This window comes from Nannospalax galili, unplaced genomic scaffold, assembly GCF_000622305.1.
Source record: "Nannospalax galili isolate Female #2095 unplaced genomic scaffold, S.galili_v1.0 scaffold475, whole genome shotgun sequence".
In the NCBI taxonomy this organism is placed as follows: Eukaryota; Metazoa; Chordata; class Mammalia; order Rodentia; family Spalacidae; genus Nannospalax; species Nannospalax galili.
This window is the reverse complement of record NW_008339435.1, coordinates 2636699-2659254: the sequence shown is the minus strand read 5'-3', so window position 1 is coordinate 2659254 and position 22556 is coordinate 2636699. Positions and strand designations below refer to the sequence as shown.

General features: G+C 38.3%; 1 protein-coding gene across 6 annotated transcripts in view; it reads left to right on the top strand.

The window, feature by feature from the left end:
- Ptpn22 (protein tyrosine phosphatase non-receptor type 22) overlaps positions 1 to 22556 on the top strand; it is a 61531-nt gene that overhangs the window by 24127 nt on the left and 14848 nt on the right. For 4 of the 6 annotated variants that reach the window (XM_029564006.1, XM_029564007.1, XM_029564004.1 and 1 more), the window contains 9 exons: positions 1868 to 1934; positions 2419 to 2505; positions 3753 to 3830; positions 6632 to 6718; positions 15376 to 15452; positions 15588 to 16414; positions 19145 to 19228; positions 19616 to 19743; positions 21452 to 21482. In XM_029564006.1, the coding sequence (XP_029419866.1) occupies positions 1868 to 1934; positions 2419 to 2505; positions 3753 to 3830; positions 6632 to 6718; positions 15376 to 15452; positions 15588 to 16414; positions 19145 to 19228; positions 19616 to 19743; positions 21452 to 21482 (1466 nt within the window). The remainder of the gene's footprint in view (positions 1 to 1867; positions 1935 to 2418; positions 2506 to 3752; positions 3831 to 6631; positions 6719 to 15375; positions 15453 to 15587; positions 16415 to 19144; positions 19229 to 19615; positions 19744 to 21451; positions 21483 to 22556) is intronic. The other 2 variants (XM_029564005.1, XM_008833980.3) reach the window with 2 other exon arrangements.

Genomic DNA, 22556 nt, shown 5'->3' with positions numbered 1-22556 from the left:
TGGACTCAGGATCTGTTTTCAGGCACTTTGGTAGCTGTTGGAGTGGCTAGAATCAGTGTCAGTTTCCTCTCAAAGGCTTCTAAATAGAGGGAGAAAACAACTTTAGTCATTTTAGAATAGTGGGTTGTCTCCCTTAGCTACAGGTGGTCACTACAGTATTTCAGACCAAGGTTTGAAGTCTTACATCTGAGCAGCACTTTCTGCTTAGAAACAAAATCATCAATGAGAAATAAATGTCTAAATAACATTTTATGTGCACTTAAGCCTAATGTCTGGGAAGTGTAATCCCTTGAACTCTTAAAGAAATATATTGATCACTTTAATGTTTGGTTATACTTTCCTTTTGGGTGTTTAAGACTGTATAGTTGGCAAAAATAAATCAATTTATTTTTACTCTTAAGGTCGTTTGAAGCTCTGTTCCTCAGGGGTCACATCCCCTGGCTCCTTTTTTTTTTTCAACCAGTTCTAGCTATGTGAGCATAAATCAAAGGTCCTGCTTGACCATGGCTGGCTTCACTTAGAAGCTTGGAGGAAATGTTTCCTCTGAGTTGACCCTCCTCTTTATAGACTGGAGACTGATTCAAGTCCATCTGGTGGGGTCTCCATGGCCTCCCTGAACAAGAGGATAGGTGACTCACAACAGTTACAGGGCATTTTGAGAGATGCTCCATAGTCCCTTGGAACTTAATTGACCTTGGAGGGCAAGGAGCAAAAACTGTCCTTTAAGTCCCTCTGACTGCATTAGTATAGGCCTCAAAGTATGACTGTTAAACATCCAAGAAGGTTAGTTCCACCAGTCTGGTACTTTTAATTACCATGTGCTATGTAGATAAAGCTTGGGCAAAACCAAATTTTCTTAGATAAACCTTGACTAGATGTATATTTTGTTTCTTGAACTAGTTGACTAAACTATGACCTTAGAAATTTTAAGATTATATGTATATTTTTTATTTGTTTCTAATAAGTTAAGAACCAAACATTCTCAGATAAACCTTGACTAGATACATATTTTGTTTCTTGAACTAGTTGACTATACTATGACCTTAGAAATTTTAAGATTATATGTATATATTTTTTTTTAAGATAGGATCTCCCTGTAGCCCCAGCTGGCCTGGAATTCACTATGTAGACCAGGCTGGCCTTGAACTCACAGAGATGCACCTGGCTCTGTCTCCCAAGTGCTGGGATTAAAGGCATGTGCCACCATGCCCAGCATGTGTATTATTTTTGTCTCATCTTTTATGTATCAACAAACCTACACAGACCTTTATTACTTGCTTAGGCTTTCTCATTTTTCTGTCTATTTTGGAAAATATCTCCATTGCCATATCCTTTTAACATCTTTTACGTTCTCATTTTCTTTTTTAATAATTATGAAACAAAATAACATTAACAAATAAATTTTCCATCTGTTGTGAGAATTCTTTTCCTGGGGATGCTAAGCAATGCTTATCCGCCCCCCCCTCGCCCACCTTTTTTCATCTTTTTTTTTTTTTTTTCAGAGCTGAGGACGGAGCCCAGGGCCTTGTACTTGGTAGGCAAGTGTTCTACCACTGAGCTAAATCCCTAAGCCCGCTTATCCCCTTTTAAGGTTCTAGTGTCAAATTAGATTCATTTTTAAACTTTTATTTTTGTTTCTTATAAATTACTTATGAACAGTGTAGCTTCAGGGACTCTTGTGAGAAGTTGTCCAAGACTATCCTGAGGTCATTGTGGCATGACAAACATGCTCTAGGAAATGGTAGGATTTGAAAAGTTTCATTTCCTCCAGATTTCTCCTTCCCCAAATCTACTGGTGAACATTCCCAGCTGTTGTCATTTGTCTGCTCTTTACAAGTCCACATACTACTGTGATTCTCTGTTTCAGTGCCGGCTGTGGAAGGACAGGTGTCATTTGTGCTATTGATTATACGTGGATGCTCCTGAAAGACGGGGTGAGTTTCTCAGCAGAAACTTCCTGTTTTCTTACTCTGTGTATTCAGGACTTAAAAGTTCAGTTGTTCAAAGCATCTTCACAAATCATCTTTTCTTACATGTAGATCCACTCTTTCATATGATTAAATTAGTTCCTAAGTTGGTGATTCTTTTTTTAAAAAATATTTTATTATTTTTATTTTATGCATATGAGTGTATTGCCTGCATGTGTGTAAGTACACACGGGTCATGCAATGCCTAAGGAGGTCAGAAGAAGATGTCAGATTCTCTGGAAGTAGAGTTAAGGACAGTGGTTAGCCTGCCATGTGTGATGGTTGTTAGCTGCCATGGGGGTGCTGGGAATCGAACCTGGGTCCTCTGCAAGTGTAGTTAGTGCTCTTAACCTCTGAGCCACCTCTCTGACCCCTAAGCTGGTGATTCTTAAAGTGTGGTCTGAGGGGCACAGTGTTTAGCTCAATCATAGAGTACTTGTCTTGGTTACAGGAGGTCCTGAGTATGATCCCCACAATGACGAAGTGTGATCTCTACACTGAAGGATCAACGTTACCTAGGAATTTGGTAGAAATAAAAGTATGGATCCCTGAGGGTAATTCAGAAAAATGCTAGTTTGAGAACTGCTGCCCTAAACTGCAGATTTACTCTTCCTTTATCCAATTATTTTAGCAGATGGATTCAACTTACCTCAATCAAACTTTGTGTTATTATCTAGAAATCATTGTGTACCTGCATGCATGTATGTGTGATGTATATGTTTGTGTGGGAGCGTGTGCATGTGGAGGCCAGAGTTCACATTGTGTGTCTTCCTCAATAGTTCTGTACCTTATTTTTTGAAACAGGGTCTTTCATTGAACCTGGAGCTCATTATTTGGGTAGGCTGACTGGCCAGTGAGCTCCAGGGATCCACTTGTCTCCCCCGCAGTATCCGGGTTGCAGACATACCTGGCTTTTACATGGGTGCGCAGGATCTGAACTCAGGCCCTTGTGCTTGCATGGCACCTGCTTTATCAGCTGAGCTATCTCCTCAGCCGTAGAAGTCATTTTATGTCTATTAGGAAAGGAAAATTTTGAAATATGTTTTAGACTTTCTAACATCTTTTGTTTCCTAAAACCTCATAGTTGCTTTTCTGTTGAGCCCTACCTCTCATGATCTCAAACATTTGATCACCCCATGTTAAATTGTTCTGAAGTTTCTTTTCTAGGAAAAATACCAGCCTTTAAATTATGGTGGAAATGATAAGAAATAATGTTAGTTTAAAAATGAATTCCGGTGGCTGGGGATATAACTTATTTCGTCGAGTGCTTGCCTAACATTCACCAAGCTTTGGGTTTAATCTCCAATACTTCATAAACCTGTAAACTGGGTTTTGTGGCGCACACCTGTAATCCTAGCACTAGTAGAGGCAGGAGGATCAGAAATTCAAGGTCATCCTTGGCTACACAGCAAGTTTGAGGCCAATTTGAGCTACATGAAATCATATCTAAAAAGGGAGGTAGGGTCAAGCAGTGAGACGGCTCAGTGTGTAAAGCACTTGCCATGCAAGACTGACCTGAGTTCAATCCCCAGAAATCATATTAATATGGAAGGAGAGAACCTACTCCACAAAGTTGCCCTCTGGTGTTCACATTCATGCTGTGACACGTATGCACCCACTCACATATTTAATCAATTAATTAGAAAAGAAAAAAAATTGTTCTTTTCTTGGTATTGTTCTATATTAGAAGAGCAGGTATCACAAGAGTACGCGACTCGGGAAGTGACAATGATTTGTTAATAAAAGATAACAAGAAGGAAGCTATTTTACTCTTTGATTCAACAGATTATTCCTGAAAACTTCAGTGTTTTTAATTTGATCCAAGAAATGCGAACACAGAGGCCTTCACTAGTTCAAACTCAGGTACGGACTATGGTGAACAGATGACTGTCTGAATCTTGCTGCAGGTTGTGATTATGGTGAGATATTCAAAATCTGCTGAGTGCTCAGGTCTAAGATCAATTTACTTTTATTAAGTGTTTTAGTGGCCAACCCATTTTTCTTTAACTGAATATCCTAATGTTTGACTGTACCCCTTGTCCTGGTTAGATTCTTTTCAATCCTCACATTTTACTGTCTATTTGGAAAATGTTAGGAAAGCAACATATTTCTTGCTTGCAAAGGAAGTTGAAAAAAAAATCAATGAACTGTTTGACTTACTCAAAAGATATAGCTAATGTTAAGGGTCATCACGTTAACTTGAAATTTTGTAGTAACAAATCCATCTCTGAAACTACAACAAATCAGGGACTTGCCATTTCTACTGCAAGAGATGATGTACTTTCTACTTTAGGAAGCAATAGAAAATGAAACTGAAATCAGCCATGTTCCTATCATAGAGGTTGCTATTGTTACCATTTTCCCATGGTTTCCTTGTTTTATTTATAGGCATACTTTAAAACATAGTAACAACCAGATTATGTTATACATTACAATCTTTGAACCCACTCTAGATTGCCCACACTTGTTCATTTTATTAGGAATGCTTTTCCTGAGTCCAAATCTCTTGTTGTCCGCAGTATTAATTTCATCCATATTTATACACCAATAACTTGACTCACACTTATACACAGGGTCTTTCCTTTATGCTGGAATTTAACATTTACCTGCTTATTCATTCATTAAATGTTTATTGATATTTATTATGTATAAGGACATTTTGCATAATTTGTTAGGATTAAAAAAATATTTTTGGGACTGGGTCTCACTATATAACCCTCAAACTGGCCTCAACCTCACGGAGATCTGCCTCTGCCTCCTGAGTGCTGGGATTAAAGGTTGCACTGCCACACTTGGCCTTAAAATTTGTTTAAAATAGAAAGACCATCCTGAAGTGTTTCGAGTACTTATAAATGAACTTACACTAGATCTAGAAATAGAGCCATTGACAATGACAGTTTAGATATTTTAATCTAGAAGTTGCGAATGAAGGGGAAAAAATGAAGCACTATTAATATAAAAGTATCTGTTTGGCCCGCACAGGTTTTCCACTAATAGGTTGTGGAAAAAAATAATTTTTCATGTGTTGTCTGTAGGTGGTTTCTGTTTTCAACCCACAAAGGGAAAAGTTTATATGAAATGAAGGCATTAGCTGGCTTAGTACTGTCAGACTTGAAAGGACAATCAATATAAATATATAAAGACTCCAGGAAGGATGCAACCTAGTTATGTGAACTGCAGTATAAATTAATAAAGCCATGTCCCATTTCAGAAAATTGCATTTCTGTACTATTTTTAGGAGTTTGAAGATAACTGGAAAAACTTCCTATTTTAGCACTGTTAATGACTAGCTAAACATATTGAACAGTTGTAGCTGCTTTATCTTACACTACTCTAACCACAAAATGACAGTCTAGTCAGATGAGTGTTTCCTGTTTGATTTTCCTCTGTTTCTCTTCCCTGTCCCCCTCACCCATTTCTCTCCCTTCTCTCCTTTCCCCTCTCCCTCAGTCTTTCTATGACAGGTCTCACTCCATAGCCAAGACTGACCTGGAATTCAATATGGAAGCCCAGGATGACCTTCAAGTTATAGCAATCCCCTTGCCTCAGCTTCCTGGGGTGCTGGGATTGCAGTTGTAAACCACCATGCTTGGCTACATTTTCTGTCTTAAAAAAAAATTAGAGCATATCATGATTATGCTGGGTGATATAGACTCTACCTTGTTCTGCTAAAAAGAACTTTAGAGGGGCTAGAGAGATGGCTCAGCGGTTAAGAACACTGGTTGTTCTTGCAGAAGGTCCGGGTTCAAATCCCAGCACCCACATGGCAGTTAACAACTGTCCATAACTCCAGTTCCAGGGGATCTGACAGCCTCTTCTGACTTCTGCGGGTATTGCACGACATGGGTGTACTTACCTACATGCAGGCAATACATGCATACACATAAAATAAAATAATAAAAAAAAAGACCTTTAGAAAGTGTTCCTTATATGGGATTGTGTAACATGTCAGAGAAAGTGTTTCAGCAAGTAGAAAGGCAAAAACGTAGTAAAAATCCACACCCCTTGTAATAAGTGGTAGTAATAGTAGAAGTCTTGTTTCTCTACATTGAATCCTTTTAAACCACAAATTCCCAACCTTCTGCAGTGGTTTACTTTTCATTGGTATCTTTACTAAGAAAAAATTCCAATAGCTTGACCTAAATACACTAAACTAAGTCAGAAGATTCAGCTCCTAGGCCACATCACAAGAACTACTTCTGAATGACCTTGGAGAAATTGGCTGTAATGGGTATAATAGCCCACCTCCTCTACAGAACAATTGTGAGGGCTCAGTTAGATAATATTTGCATACCAACCTACCTTTTTCCAGAAATGAAGGTGATTTACTCAAATTACATCTAGCATAAATTATACATAAAATGTGTATATAAAGAAAACAGAAATGATAGAGTAAAAAAATAAGGTTAGAATATGAGTAGAGTAAAAAAAATCAGGTTAGAATGTGAAAGAAACATAAAATATTTGTACATTAGAGTCACACAAAATATTTAAGTATTTCTAACACCATAAAAGTACATTGAAATTTTTAATGGGCTGCATACATAGCAAAGGAAACTATTATTAAGTTTAATAACTTACCTTGATAGATGCTCCTATTCTGGTTCCGTAATTCACCTAGTGTTTTGGTTTTCTTCCTTTGTCTGGTTTGTGATGCTTTTCAGGAACAATACGAACTGGTCTACAATGCTGTACTAGAACTATTCAAGAGGCACATGGGTATTATTGAAGATAAACACTCCAGAAGAGAGGTAACGTTTAAACTAGGTATTAAACTAGATGTGTTATTTTTCATAAGTTTTTGGCCAACAGATCTCAGATTAGTTGTAGGACTTATGTATTGCCAAACTCAATCGGTGTGCCAGGGCTCATAGGATTATGTTAAAAATATCCTATGGAGGACAAATCAAGTTGGGGTAGGTTAATTTAGAAAATTCATCTCTTGGTTAACTTCTTACATATAACTTTCAGCTTAATTTAGAAACAACTAAATTAGGGCAAGTATATGTTCTGATCCCATATTTTAGACAATTATCAAAAAGTTAGAAGTGAGAGCAACAAGTATAAAAAATAATAGCATAGGTAAGTTTTTTTCAGGGTCTAGTAGTCTTATTTTCATGGCAAATGTGTCACCAAAATTTTTGTTTTTAAAAATTGTTAAATAAGAAATTGTTAAAAATTAAATAATTTATAGTGTACAGCACAATATTTTAATATATTGTGGAATGACTAAATAAAGCTAATTAACATATCTATTACCTTACATACTTATCATTTAAGAGCTATACTCTAAGCAGTTTTCTAATACATAATACATTGTTATGGGGATGGAGAGATGGCTCAGCAGTTAAGAACACTGTCCATAATTCCAGTCCCAGAGGATCCGACATCCTCTTCTGACCTCCGGGGGCATTGCACGACACGGGTAAACTTACCTACATGCAGGCAATACACACATACACATAAAATAAAAATAATAAAAAATAAAAAAAATACATTGCTATTAACTGGAGTCACCATATTGTACAGTAAACCTCTTGAATTTATTCCTCTTGTCTAACTGAGGTTTTGTATCTTTTGACCAACATCTCCTCAAACCTTCCCTCTTGCTAGTCCCTAGTCCCTAGTCCGTGGTAGCCAACATTCTACTCTGTGCTTTTCTGTGAGTTTGTATCTCTTTAGACTCCCTATGTAATTATGCAGTATTTGTCTATGTTTAGCTTATTTCATTTAGCACAATGTCCTTTGGGTTCATCCATGTTGTCAGAAATAACAGAATTTCCTTGTTATTAGGTTTTTAATGGTCCTGAGGCTTGAACATAGGGCCTGTGAACACCAGGAAATTGCTTTACCACTGAGCTATATTACCAATCCTTTTTAAATTTTTTATTTTATTGTTATTTATTTTTTTGGTCTTTTTGAGACAGGGTCTCTCTGTAGCCCCAGCTGGCCTAGAACTCACTAGGTAGACCAGGCTGGCCTCGAACTCACAGAGATCCACCTGCCTCTGCCTCCTGAGTGCTGGGACTAAAGGCATGTATCACCACGCCTGGCTAAAAACTTTATTTTTAATTATGAGTATATGTGTATGGGGGTGGTATGTACATGTTTGGGTTTAGGTGCTCTTAGAGTTCAGAAGAGGGTGTTGGATCCCCTGGAGCTGGAATTAAGGCAGTTCTGAGCCAAGTGATGTGGGTGCTGGGAACCAAACTCAGGTCTTTTGCAATAGCAGTATGGGCTCTTTAACCACTGAGCCACCTCTCCAGACCCTACCAGTCCTGTGTTTTTTTAAAAAATCTTTTAAAAAGTTTATTCATTTTTATTTTATGTATATGAGTGTGTTATGCCTGCATGTGTGTAAGTGCACCCCTGTTGTGCAACACCCTCGGAGGACAGAAGAGGGTATTGAAGCCCTTGGAACTGGAGTTACAGATGGTTGTTAGCTGCCATGTGGGTGTTGGAATTTGAACCAGGGCCTTCTGCAAGAATAGCCAGTGTTCTTAACTGCTGAGCCATCTCTCCAGATATTTTTTTTCTTTTTATTTCAAGACAGTTTTGTTAATTTGTCCAGGCTATCATAGAATTTATGATCCTCTTGCCTTAGTCCCCTAAGTAGCTGGGATTACCAGCCTGTGCCATCAGGCCTAGTACTCTTTCTTTTGTATGTTGTGTATATGTTGTTTGTGTGTGTCTAAGTGTGTGTGTGCACTCACCTGTGGGTGCATGTGGGGGCCAGAGGTCAACATCAGGATGCCTTCCTCAATTACTTCTCTATTTTGTTTTAATTAATTTTTATTTTATGTGTATGAGGGTTTTGCCTGCATGTATGTATGTGCACCCATGTCATACAATGTCTGTAGAGGCCAGAAGAGGGTGTCAGATGCCCTGGAACTGGAGTTATGGATGGTTGTTAGCTACTATGTGGGTACTGGGAGCCAAACCTAGGTCCTCTGCAAGAGCAGTCAGTGCTCTTACCAGCTAAGCCATTTCTCTAGCCCCACCCCACCTTCTATTCTTGAGATTTGGTGTCTCACTGAAATTGGAGCTCCTATTTTGGCTAGATTGGGTATCTAGCAACTCCCGCCCCCCCCGAATCCACCTGTTTCCAGTCCTCAGATCTAGAATTACAGACCTGACACATTTAGCTTTTATGTGGGATCCAAACCCAGGTCCTCACGCTTGTGCAGTAAGCACTTTACTCACTAAGCCATTTTTCTGGACCCTTATTTTCTTCCGTTTAAAGGTATAATAGTATTCCAATGTGAATATATACCGCATTTTCTTTATCCAATCATCCATGAACACTTAGGTTGACTCCATATCTTAGCTATTATGAATAATACCACAATATACATGAACACAGCACACTGGTTTCATTTGCTTTAGAAATACCAGAAGTTGGAGCTGGAGAGATGGCTTAGCAGTTCAGAGCACTGACTGCTCTTGCAGAGGATCTGGGTTCGATTCCCAGCACCCACATGATAGCTACAACTGTCCCATAACTCCAGTTCCAGGGAATCCAACACCCTCTTCTGACCTCCGTGGTCACTGCACGACATGAGTGCACTCCAATGCATGTAGGGAATACACTCATACACATAAAAATTTTAAAAAAGATAATAAAAAGAAATACCAGAAGTTGAACTGATAGATCATATAGTAGTCTGTTAAGTTTTAGAAGGACCTCCATACTGTTTTTTATAATACCTCTACTAATTCACATGGCCTCTAATAGTATATAATTGTTCCCTTTTTTCTATATTCTTGCCAATACTTATCTATTCCTTTTCTCCTTGGTTCTGGAGATTGAACTCAGGACCTCTTCAGTTTTAGTTATCGATTCACTCTCTTTGCTAGTTGCGATCTATTTAGTTTTCCATTTCTTCCTTAACCAATTTTTGTAGTTTGACTATCTCCAATAATTTATCCACTTTATCTAGATTATTCAATTTGTTGGTGTGAAATATATGTTGTAATTCTATGCAATTCTTCATAGTATTTTCATTCTTTTTACTTCTATAAAATGAGCAGTAATGCACACATTTTCATCTTGTGTTTGTGCAGGTAAGTGTATGCATGTTAGTGTGTAGATACACAGGTGTACATGTGCATGTGGAGGCCAGAGATCAACCTTGGTGTCTGCCATTCCTCAGGAACCATATACTTTATTTTTTGAGACAGTCTCTGAGACTCGGGGCTCACTGGTTAGGCTAGGCTGACTGGCCAGCAAGCTTCAGGATCCTCTTGTCTTTGGATGCAGAGTTCTGGGGATTGAACTTAAAGCCCTCATGCTTGTGCAACAAGCACTTTACTGAGCTCTCTCTCCAGTTTCCTCATTTTCACCTTTGACTTTAATAACTTGATTTTTTCTCTTATTGTAGCTAAAGCCTAATCAATTTTGTTGATTTTTTTATATTTGTTGCATTTTCCCGTCTTTCTTATTCTCTATTTCACTTATCTCCATTCTATCTTTAATATGTCTTTGCTTCTGCTAAGTTTGAGATTGATTTGATCCTTTTTTGTTTTGTTTGGTTGGTTTTGTTTTTTTATAATTTTTTTTTTGAGACAGGGTCTCCCTGTAGCCTCAGCTGTCCTGGAACTCACTATGTAGACCAGGCTGGCTTTGAACTCACAGAGATCCACCTGCCTCTGTCTCCCAAGTGCTGGGACTACAGGCGTGTGCCACCACGCCCAGCATTTTTATAATTTAAAAAAAATTTATTTTATGTGTATGAGTGTATTGCCTGCATGTATGTGAGTGCACCCATGTCGTGCAATGCCACGGAGGTCAGAAGAGGGCTCCTTGATCTGGAGTTAAGAATGGTTTGTAGCGGCCTTGTGGGTGCTGGGAATTGAACCTGGGTCCTCTGCAAGAGCAGACAGTGCTCTTAACTGCTGAGCCATCTCTCCAACCTGGGTTTGATTTTTTTTTTTAAGACAAGGTTTCCCTGTAACCCCAGTTGGCCTGGAACTTGCTTTGTAGACCAAGCGCTAGCCTCAGCCTCACAGACATCTGCCTGCTTCTGCCTCCTGAGTGCTGGGATTAAAGGTGTGTGCCACCAAACCCTGCATTGGTCTTTTTTTTTTAAGCTCTTTAAAATGCAAAGTTAGGCTGTTTATTTGGGATATTTCCTTTACCAAAAAAAATGTCATTTCTTTCTTTTATTACATTTATCCAAACTAAATAAATGTATGCTTTATTTTTAAATTTTTACTTATTAAATTTTTACATTTTTTTATTATGTGTCTGTCTTGCCTGTAAGTGTAGCTGTGTCATGCAATACCCATGGAGACCAGAAAAGGGTGTTGGATCCCCTGGAACTGGAGTTAAGGATAGTTGTTAGCTGCCATTTAGGTGCTGGGAACCAGACCTGGGTCTTCTGCAAGAGCAGTCAGTTCTCTTAACTACTGGGCCACTTCTCCAGCCCCTAATGCTTTAACATATTTTTATTAATTCTTTGAGAATTTTGTATAATGTATTTTGATCATATTCAATCCCCATCCTTCCCCTAATGCTCCCAGATCCACTGTTCATCTCCCCAACTCCTCCCAACTTCATGTTCTCTTCTTTAAAAAAATAATTCACCAAGTCCAGTTTGTGCTACCCATATATTCATGGGCATAGGGCCATCCACTAGAGTGTGGTTGACCAACGAGGGGCCACACCCTTAAAGAAAACTGACTCTTTATCCCCAAGAAGCCATCAGCTGCCTAGTTCCTCAGCTAAGAGTGGGGGTTCCTAAGTCCCTTTGCACTCCAGCCTAGAATGTTGACTGACTTGATCTTGTCCATGTCTTGTACATGCAACCATAGCTGCTGTGAGTTCACAAGCACAAGTACCCTGTCATGTCCAGTGTTTCAGACCTGTCACCCTTTCCTCTGATTTTTACAGTTTTTCCACCCACTCTTCCATGAAATTCCCTGAGCCTGGGGAAGGGGACGAAGATGTCCCATTTGTGACTGAGCACTTCACTGACACTTATTCTCTGAATTCTGATGAGTTGTGAGTTTTTTGCATTAACCTCTGTCCACTGCACAAAGAAACTAATTTGATGAGAGCTGCACTAATTTGTGGGCATAGAGGTACACATTTACCAAAATATTATGTAGCAAAATAATAGTAGTAGGTTCATTACTGGAGCTAGCTCCCCAGTCATTTGTTTTGATCAGATTTACAATACCAGGTATATGCTTCTTTCTGTGGAGCAGGCCTTAAATCTAATCAGAATGCTATTGCCTATCCCCATAACATTGGAACAACTATTGCACCCATAGGCATATCTTGCCATACCAGTCATTACTGTAATTCACAGGGTTCATAGGTGGGTAAGACTACTGATGAATTTTCCCCCCAGCAGCTTACATAGCACCTTCTGGGAGAGAAGTAGCTTCCTGGTCAGTACCAACCTGATTTATCCTGTCCTATGACCAAAATGTGTGGTGTCTTCAATGATGGGGTTTATTATCAAGTTATGGTAGGCAAAAAAGAACACAGACAATATCCTTATTGTTTGAGGGTTCTCTAAGACACTCGTGACCAACAACTAAAGTATCCCACACCTGGTGCTGAGCTTTTTATTGGGCAATATATGGCTTCTGGGAGGAGCTTTATCCCCTGTATAGGGTAACTCAAGTTAAGACCTTTTTTGTGAATAAAACAGTAGGTTTCCACATGGCTTTTCCAAACATTCTTAGTGTTGTTAGCCTTCCCTCACCCACTCTTCTGCTCTACCCTTCCATCCCTCTTCTTACATACACTTCCCTCCCCTTTTTTCTGTCATATCACTTGTGTTCTGTTTTCCCTTCCTCAAGATCTTTCCTCCCCTTCCCTATTAATGGTCCCTTTCTAGTTTCCTAGATTCTTTAGATACTCCAAGTTAAACACGCACATCTAAAGATTTGGTCCTAAGATCCATGTCTGAGAGAAAACTTTTGACATTTGTCTTTTTAACCTTTGTCTTTATTACTTTGCTCAGTATGTTTTCCACTTCCATCCATTACCTGCAAATTTCATAATTTCAGTTTTCTTTACAGCTAAATCAAATTCCATTGTGTATGAGCATCACATTTTCAGTATCCATTCATTAGTCGATGGATATCTAGGCTGTTTCCATGACCTAGCTCTTGTGAATAGAGCAGCGATGAGCATGGATGACCATATGTCTCTCTAGTAGGACATAAAGTCTTTTGGGCATATGCCCAGGAGTGGTATTGCTGGGTCATATGGTAGACCTGTTTATAATTTTTTTGAGGAACTATCACACTGGTTTCCATAGTGTTTACAACAATTTGCACTCTCAACCAACATTACATGAGGATTCCCTGTTCCCCACATCCTTACCAGCATTTGTTGTCTTTGTTTTCTTAATTTTAGCTATTCTGACTGGGGTAAGATAAAATCTCAAAGTAGTTTTAATTTGCATTTCCATGATAGCTAAGGTTAGTGAACACTTTTTTAAAAAGATTTATGTATTTTCTATTTTATGTGTAAGTATGTGAGACTGTGTGAGTCTATGTGCACTGTGTGTGTAGAAGACTTGTGGAGGCCAGAAGAGGGCATCTGATCCCCTGGAACTGGGGTTATAGGTGGTTGTGAGCCACTATGTGGGTACTGGAAACTGAACTTGGGACTAGTTTCATTCCATGGTGATTGGGAAAGGTACTTGGTATGATCTTAGTCTTCTAAAAGTTATAAGATTTGTTTTGTGGCTTAACCCATGGTCTATCCTGGAGAATGTTCCAGGTGTACTTGCAAAGAATATACATTCTTGGCTGTCGAGATGGCTCAATGGATAAAGGTACTTTCCACCAAGCCTGGAGACCTGAGTTTAATCCTTGGGGCCCACGTGGTAGAAGGAGGGAACCAATTCCTGAAAGATGTCCTCTGACCTCCACATGTGTGGCATGGCATGCACAGACATACAGAGACAGACAGACAGATACATAAACACACACATACAAATTTTAAAAATTAAGAAAAAAAGAATGTATATTCTGCTATTATTGGGTGGAGTGTTCTATATATGTCTTCTGGGTCTATTTGGTTTATGATGGTTTTCAAGTCCTGTTTCCTTAATAATCTTCAATCTGCTTTATAATGATGATGCTTATGATAATGGTGTGTTTGTGTGGTTGCATGATGGCAGAGGGACACATGTGCCACAGTGTATGTGTGGAAGCCAAAGGACAACTTTGTGGAGTTAGTTCCCTCTTTTCACCTTATGTAGGGGATAGAACTCAGGTCACCAGGCTTGCGCGGCAAGCACTTTTACCTGCTCAGCCATCTTGCTAGGCCCAGTCTTGTTTTCTGTGCATTATTGAGTGTGTACATAGAAGTCTGCATTAGTTTGCTAAGGCTACTGTTAATGAATACTACAAGGTGGAGGCATTTAAAACAATAGAAACTTATTTTCCCACAGTTTGGAGACCAGAAGCCTAGGTGTTGGCAGGCCATATTCTTCTCTAATAGCTTTCGGGGGGAAACTCTCTTGCCTCTTGTTGACAGTCCTTCACATTCACTGGCTTATAGATACATCACTCCAGTCTCTGCCTCCATTATCACATGGCATTCTCCCTGTGTGTCTCTATCTTCTCTGGTCATAAGGACACAAGTCATTGTATCAGGACCTGCTCTCACCCAGTGTAAGATCATTTTCACAGGTATCAAGGTTAGATTTTAGCATACCTTTTAGGATGACACAAACCTGTAAGAGGGAGTGTTAAAATTATTCTTTCTTACATTTTAATATCTTTGAAATTGGGATATATTTCACAATTCATAGTACTGAATTTTGTAACATGATAATTGCTATAAAGAAAGTAAAGACTGAGAATGGCTGGGAAGGCATGGAAGGCTGAATTTAGGCTGAGTGAGGGGAAAGGTTTCATTATGCAGAAGAGAGCTAATTACTTATAAAGCACCCACCATACAAAATTTGGAGCAAGAATCTATCGGTCATGGGAATAGCATCCATAAAAACTCCGGATTGTTAACATGTTTGGCATGATAAAGGAGTGACAAGAAAAACAAGATACAGGGAACAAACGAGGGAGAAAAGAATAGAATAAGGAGACAGGCACAGGGACCTGATAAACACCCAGTTCACTTTGAGGGCTGAGATGCTGAAATTTCTGTGTGAGACTGAAAAGTCACCCATAAGAACACTTAAAAACTCCCACATTGAAAAGTTGATGCTATAAGCAAATTATTTTTAGCTTCTATTATGATTACTTTAGTCTTAGTATATGAACAAGTTCTTGCCGGATTCAATATTTTAGAATATCATCTAAATATGAGTTATTTTAGATATTTACATCTTCTGAAAAATTGCTTCTCAGTTTTCTGAATATTAAAATATTTCATCGACATTGCTTCATTTAAAAACAATCTCTGATATTTCTCTTGAAGAGTCAAGCAGAATATTCAATTCCTGAGCAAAATCTCATTGTACAAGCAGACCCTTGTCCTCTGAATTTACAAAAAAAGTGAGTAGATTGTGCATACCTAAGTGTTCACTAATTATGCTTGGGAGATGCAATCTCATGTTTGTACTTGACTGTGCTCCTGGGAAGAAGCCTCCTGTGGTATGGTGTCATCATTACTCTTTCCTTTTGTTTCAGCACCATGAAAGATGCAAAAATGATAAGGCAACAGAACAAACAAAAGGTTAAAGTGGGAAACACAGAAACGTCTTCCTTTGACTTTAAGGCTTCCAAAGCAAGTGCCAAGGAAGAGTTAGTTTTGCACACTGTTAGGACAAGCCCTTCTTTGGAATTTTTAGAGCTAAATTGCGGTTGTAACTACAATGTTGACTTAACCAGGGAAGAGCATACAAAAGCACTTCCAATGATGCAGGAAGCTCTTCAGAAGTATCAAAGTCTGGATTTCAGTTCCGTTTTGTTTGGGGTGTGTCCTAATTCTCCAGGTGTAAATGGAGCAGGAAGGTGTCTTAATTCAAAGGGGCCAGTGACACGGACCAAATCAACTCCTTTTGAATTGATTCAGAAGAGAAAAACAAAGGAATTGGACATGGAGGACGGTTTTTCATGTTTGGAATCTCAATCGCATGATTCGTGTCTTAGGGAACTGCAGGCTCAAAAATTGAGGCATGCTTCTTCAGAAGAACTCAATTATTCACTGCCACGTGACGCTGAGCACCACACTTGTGAGGCCTCTCATGCAAAGCAGCACAACTCCAGCCCTTTCAGAGTGTATTCTTGCACGTCTCTAACAGAAGATCCTTATTTTTCATCATCTCCTCCAAGTAGTGCTGATTCTAAGATGTCCCTTGATCTGCCTGAGAAGCAACATGGAGTTTCTTTTCCTTGTGCTTTGTTGCCAGCCTCTTCCACAACCCTCTTTTCTTATAGAAAATCACATGATTCTTTAACCCTGAGCCCTCTGATCAATTTTTCCCCACCGTTAAACCAAGAGCCAGCTTTAGTAGGTAAGTTATTTTTAAAAGCTAGCCTCGGATTTTAAATTTTACTTTGTTTCCATGGAATATTTGGCCTTTTCTCACCTTAGCCCTACTCCTCCTCTAATTCCTTCTTTCTTCTCCTGAAATAAATACAAGAAGTGTTTTGACGATGTGATAATTGAGACAGCAACATCAAATGTGTAACAGTCTATCGAACAGGCAGCAATGAAGGCAGTCAGATCTGGGAAACGATTTGTGCCAACAGGAAGGGTTCTAGTGAAGGCCATCCTCGTTCCAGACTTGTTTATATATAGCCCACAATTTACCTTTAACTTACAGAAGCAGCTTCCTAGGAAGAGGAAAAAATACTGACCAATAGCACTGCATGGTTTGTTGTGCAATTATGTGCCTATAATGAGTTGAACATATTGCTAACCATTGAAATTTTTTTTCCTGTAGCAGTTGGAAGGGTAAGGACCTGACTTCCTGCCCTTTTGTAGTATCTTAATAGATGAGAATATGTTTACTATTTTGTGTGAAATTTTTATTTTAAAACACAACTTGAATATTTATCTCATAATTCTAGATTTTTGCATACTAAACATATTGTTTTGTTTAAGAGAACAGTCTGAAAGTAATAGTGAAGATAAAGTTAGAGATTATCATAGACTTTTTAATTTCTTTTTTCTTTTTATTTTTTACAGCATAGTGGACTGAACTCAGTGCCTCTTGCATGCCAGGCACATGTTTAAGCTGTATCCCCAGCCCAGATCTTAATTCAATGTAGAAAATGATGGAAAGTAAAGAGCCAGTTTAATTCTTTTAGGTGCTTCATCAGATAATTCACAAAGAATATTTTACTTAGTCAGGAAGCAGAGAAACTTTTGATCTATAACATTATTTGGTGCAGTTTCTTTCTTTCTCTTTTCTTTTGTAGTCCTGGGGATTGAATCCAGGGCCTCCAGCAGGCTAGGCAAGTGTTCTAATAATGAGTTACAGCCCTGGCTCATGTTTCTTTCTTTTTAAATTAAAAAAATTTATTGTTATTTTATTTTTAATTTTTATTTGTATTTTATGTGTGTGACTGTTTTGCCTGCATGCAAGTATACCATGTGCATGTGATGCCACGGAAGCAAGAAGTAGGCATCAAATCCCCTGGAACTGGAGTTCAAGACAGTTGTTAGCCACCATGTGGGTGCTGGAAACTGAACCTGGATTCTCTGGAAGAATAGCAAGTGCTCTTAACTGCTCTTTCTCCAGCTCACCTATTTTATTTATTTTTTCTTCAGATAGGTCTTATTCTGTCTCCCAAGCTGGCCTAGAACTCATTCTGTGGCTCAGGTTGGCCTGGGATTCACAGCAATTCTCCTGCCTCAGACTCTCAAGTTGTTGAGATTATGGACATGAGCCTGGCTTATACAGAATTTCTTCCCTCCTTCTCTCCCTCCCTCCCTCCCCTCTCCCTCCCTCCCCCCTTCCTTCCTTCTTTCCTTGCTTGCTTTCTTCCTTGTATATGTATACACACACACACACACACACACACACACAGAGGACAACTTGTGAGGGCTGTTTCTTTCCTTCTACCACGTATGGCTGAGGGGTTGGAATCAGGTTGTCAGGCTTAGTGTTAAATGCCTTTACCCATTGAGCCACCTCAGCAGCCAACATTTTCTTTTTTCTAAATAACCATAATACTTTAGATCTCTCAGAGCATCAACATTAATTTTTTTTTAATTTTCAGATTGTAGCAAAATTGACATGTCTGCCATCTAGTGGCAGTTTCTTACAATAGCATGTAAATTTTTCTGCACAAATTCTGAATGTTTTTATTAAAACAGAAAACTATATAGGCTTTTTAGCTTGGCCTTGCTCTGTAGCCCACTTCCATTCTTGAGAGTGACATTCTATTTCTTAATAAACTATCTCTATTTCTATCAATAAAAAACCCGTCATTTGGGGTTCTATATGGAATGAAGGAGAGTACAAGGCTAATGATTTTATCTGCTATGTAAATGAAGCTGATCAAAGTGCCTTATGCATTCTATGGAAAACAAAAGGAAAGAGTTATGTAGAAAATAATCCAAATCACCTAACACTCAAAATATTTTTGGGCATTTAAAGCCAACCAAGAATTTCAAAAAGAAGCAGTGAGATGGCTCAGTAAGTAAAGATGCTTGCTCTCAAGCCCAATGACCTAACTTTGATCCAGAGATTCTCATGGTGAAAGGAGAGAGCCGATTCTCACAAGTTTTCCTCTGACCGCCACACGTGCACTATGGTCTGTGCACACCTACACATACACCACACAAAAAATAAATGTAATAAAAATTATTTTTTTTAAAGTATTTCATCTGAGCGTGATGGCACACATCTTTAATCCCAGCATTTGGAAGGCAGAGGTAGGCGGATCTCTGTGAATTCAAAGCCAGCCTGGTCTACATAGCGAGTTCAGGCTAGCTGGGGCTACAGGGAGACCCTGTCTCAAAAAAGACCAAAAGGAAAAAAAAAATTAAACTTGGTAGCCAGGAAAACAAGCCACTGGAACAGGACAGAAAGTGACTGAAGTTTGTACCTAAATACAAATTTATTATTTTTCCTGGGTCAAGCAAGTCTTAAACCATTCATTGTTAATGATGTTTAAATAAAATTTAAATATAGATCTGTTAAATTTATATTTAGGATTAGATTAGAATATAAAAATTTACTTTGAATTGTTCTCATCAAAAACTGTGATTATATTTCTGATATTTTGGATAGAAACTTCTCCAAAAGTAGATGATGAAATTCCCCCTCCACTCCCTGAACGGACACCAGAGTCTTTTATTGTGGTTGAGGAAGATGGTGAGTATAGTTCAGTAAGTACAAGTGTGTGTATAACTTCTCAGATCCCTTCCATGCTCTGTGTGCTACTGATGGGCATCAGTTTATTTCTTTAAAAAAAAAAATCCTCAGGGGCTGGAGAGATGGCTCAGTAGTTGGGAGCACTGGCTGCTCTTGCAGAGGACCCCAGTTCAGTTCCTAGCAGCTACATGGCTGCTAACAACCATCCATAACTCTAGTTCCAGGGGGTCCAATGCCCTCTTCTGACCTGCACGGGCATTGCATGACACAGAAGCACTTACATGCATATAGGCAATATACTCATACACATAAAATAAAATAATAAATAAAAGTATTTTTTTAAAAACCCTCATTCCTAAAAATTGGGCCATATTCACTTTCTTCCAGAAGAATTCTCACCAAGTGTTCCTGAAACCTCAACTTCAGTAGTAAAGGTAAGAATTGGAGCATCACTGGAATGGAGTGGAACATCTGAACCAAAGATTGATGACTCTGTGAGACTTAGGCCAAGCAAGGTTAGTAACTTTTACTTTTTTTAACTACTCATTTATTTTATTCCATGTATTTTAACATCTGACATTCAATAAGTATCAAGTATATCCTAAATGTAAAACAACATTCTAGAGGATGTGGGGGATAAGAAAGATGTACAAGAGGACCTGGAGAGATGTCTTGTGGTTAAGAGCACTGGCTACTCTTGCAGGGACCTGGGTTCAATTCCCAGCACCCACATGGCAGCCAGTTCTAGGGGACTCGACACCCTGTTCTGACCTCTGTAGGCATTGCACACACGTGGTACACTATGTATTCTGACTTCTGGGAGCATTGCACACATGGTACACCACATCACTACAGACATGCATGCAAAGCACTCATATGCATAAAATAAAAATAAACTACAATATTTGAAAAAGAAAGATATACAAGAAACAATTCTCAATTACAGTTGAGATATAGGATATATATAGATATATAGATATAGATATAGATATAGATATGTATCTTGTCCCTTCTTTTGTTGTTGAGACAACAAAGGAAGATTCCTGCTTCTGCTGGAATTGAAGACACACACACCATCACACCCAGCTGTGTATATGAATCTTTAGCTACATTTATTCTAACAAGACAAATCCAATCAATGCTATATGAAAAAATAAAGAGATTCTAAGTATAGAAGAGCATTTTGGAAGTAATCAAGGAGTCCCAGTGAAAGAGGAAAACTTTGAGCTGATTCTTAAAGGACAGTTAAGGTAAAAGTAAATGTTTCACAAGTAGGCAGCTTATTCACCACAGTCATTTCATAGGCTGTATCATGTTACCTGTGATAGCATAGCAATTTTTGAATAACATGTGCATATTATTTTAAAAAACTACTTAGAATAAGGTTTCATTTTTCTAGAAGAAAAATCTGTGTTTCTGAACACTTGTTATGCATTTCCATACACTCTTTGAACCAACTATTTTCTTTAAATTTTAGAGATCAGAAAAGATATTAAACAAATATTTAGAAATTCCTACAGAGCTGGGGCTGTAGCTTAGTGTTAGAGCATTTGCCTAGCATGTACAAGATACTGTCTTTAATAACCCCAGTACTGAATGTAAAAATAGTTTCTAAATTGTAATGCTGGAAAATTACACTGTTAATGTAATTTTAATTATTATTATAATTATTATTAATAGTATGCACACATAATGGTCTTTATCTTAACTCAAATTGCAAGGAACAATCAGCCCTTTTCCAATGTCATAAAGTAATTACAATTTCTTTTTCTTCTTTTTTTTGTCTTTTTGAGACAGGGTCTTCCTGTAGCCCTACTGGCCTGGAATTTGCTATGTAGACCAGGCTGGTCTCAAACTCACAGAGATCCACTTGCCTCTGCCACCCAAGTACTAGAATTAAAGGCATGCACCACCATGCCCAGCAGTAATTACAATGTCAACAACTTACCTCCAAATAAATTTTCAGGACACTGTTCTGAATTAGGAAGGAAATAATTCAGAGGGGATAAATTTAGAAATAATTGCCATGTGATATGAAACTATGAAACACACTGTAAGAGTTAAGGATATTTTTCATAATTCAGTACACTTATAAATTAAATATTACTGCCTCTAAAGTTATGAAATACAACTTTCAAAAATGGTATTTATTGCTTCAAACTTATGTAGTGTGTTTATGTATTCTTTCACTTATTCTCTCTCCTCCCCCTACTTTTGCTTTAGAGCGTGAAACTCCGAAGAAGTCCCAGATCAGGTAAAATTTTCTTTTGACTTTAGGTGACATTCAGCCCTAAGAACTTGTACTGTAAGAACAGTTAAGTTTAGAGTAATTCACCTCAAGAGGAGTCATGGTCTTGTATTAGTTTCTGCTATGTGTTTATTTATTTTTGGTTTTCTCAGACTAAGAATTTTGTTTGTCATGGGAAAAATAAAGATAGGATCCTTTGAAAAATTATTCCAGACTGGATATTTTAAAACTGAATGGTTAAAGCAATCTTGAGAAAAAAGAACAAAGCAGAAAACACTATATTATCTGACTTCAAAATATACTACAAAGCCATAGAAATCAGAATGACATGGTTTTGGCATAAAGAGGCATATAAACCAGATGAACAGAACTGAGATCTTAGAAGTAACCCCATCTATCGCCAACTGATTTTTAACAAAGATGCTATGAACATGGGGGAAAAGGGTAGTATTTTCAATAAACGCTGCTAAGAAAATTGAGTATTCACCATAATACTCAAGTATTCAAGGAATAAAACTGGATTCCTACCTCTCACCAGTTACAAAAAACAACTCAAAATCTATTCAAAACTTAATTAAAAGCAAGACCTGAAACTATGAAATTACTAGAATAAAACATAGAATTTCTTCAGGATTGTGGAATGGGCAAAAATTGTTTTGAACAAGACTTCCAAAGCATAAGGAAACAAAAACAAACAGACAAATGGAATTACATCAAATAGAAAGCTTCACACAGGAGCTGGAGAGATGGCTCAGTGGTTAAGAGCACTGGCTGCTCTCACAGAAGACCCAGGTTCAATTCCCAGCATCCACATAGCAGCTAACAACCATCTGAACTCCAGTTCCAGGAGATCTGGCATCTTCTTCTGACCTCTGTGGGCATTGCATGCCATGGGTACACTTACATAAATCCAGGCAAAACACTCAGACACATAAAATAAAAATAAATTGAAAGCTGGATGTGGTGGCGCATGCCTTTAATCCCAGCACTTGGGAGGCAGAGGCAGGCAGATCTTTGTGAGTTCGAGGCCAGCCTGGTCTACATAGCGAGTTCCAGGACAGCTGGGGCTACAAGGAGACC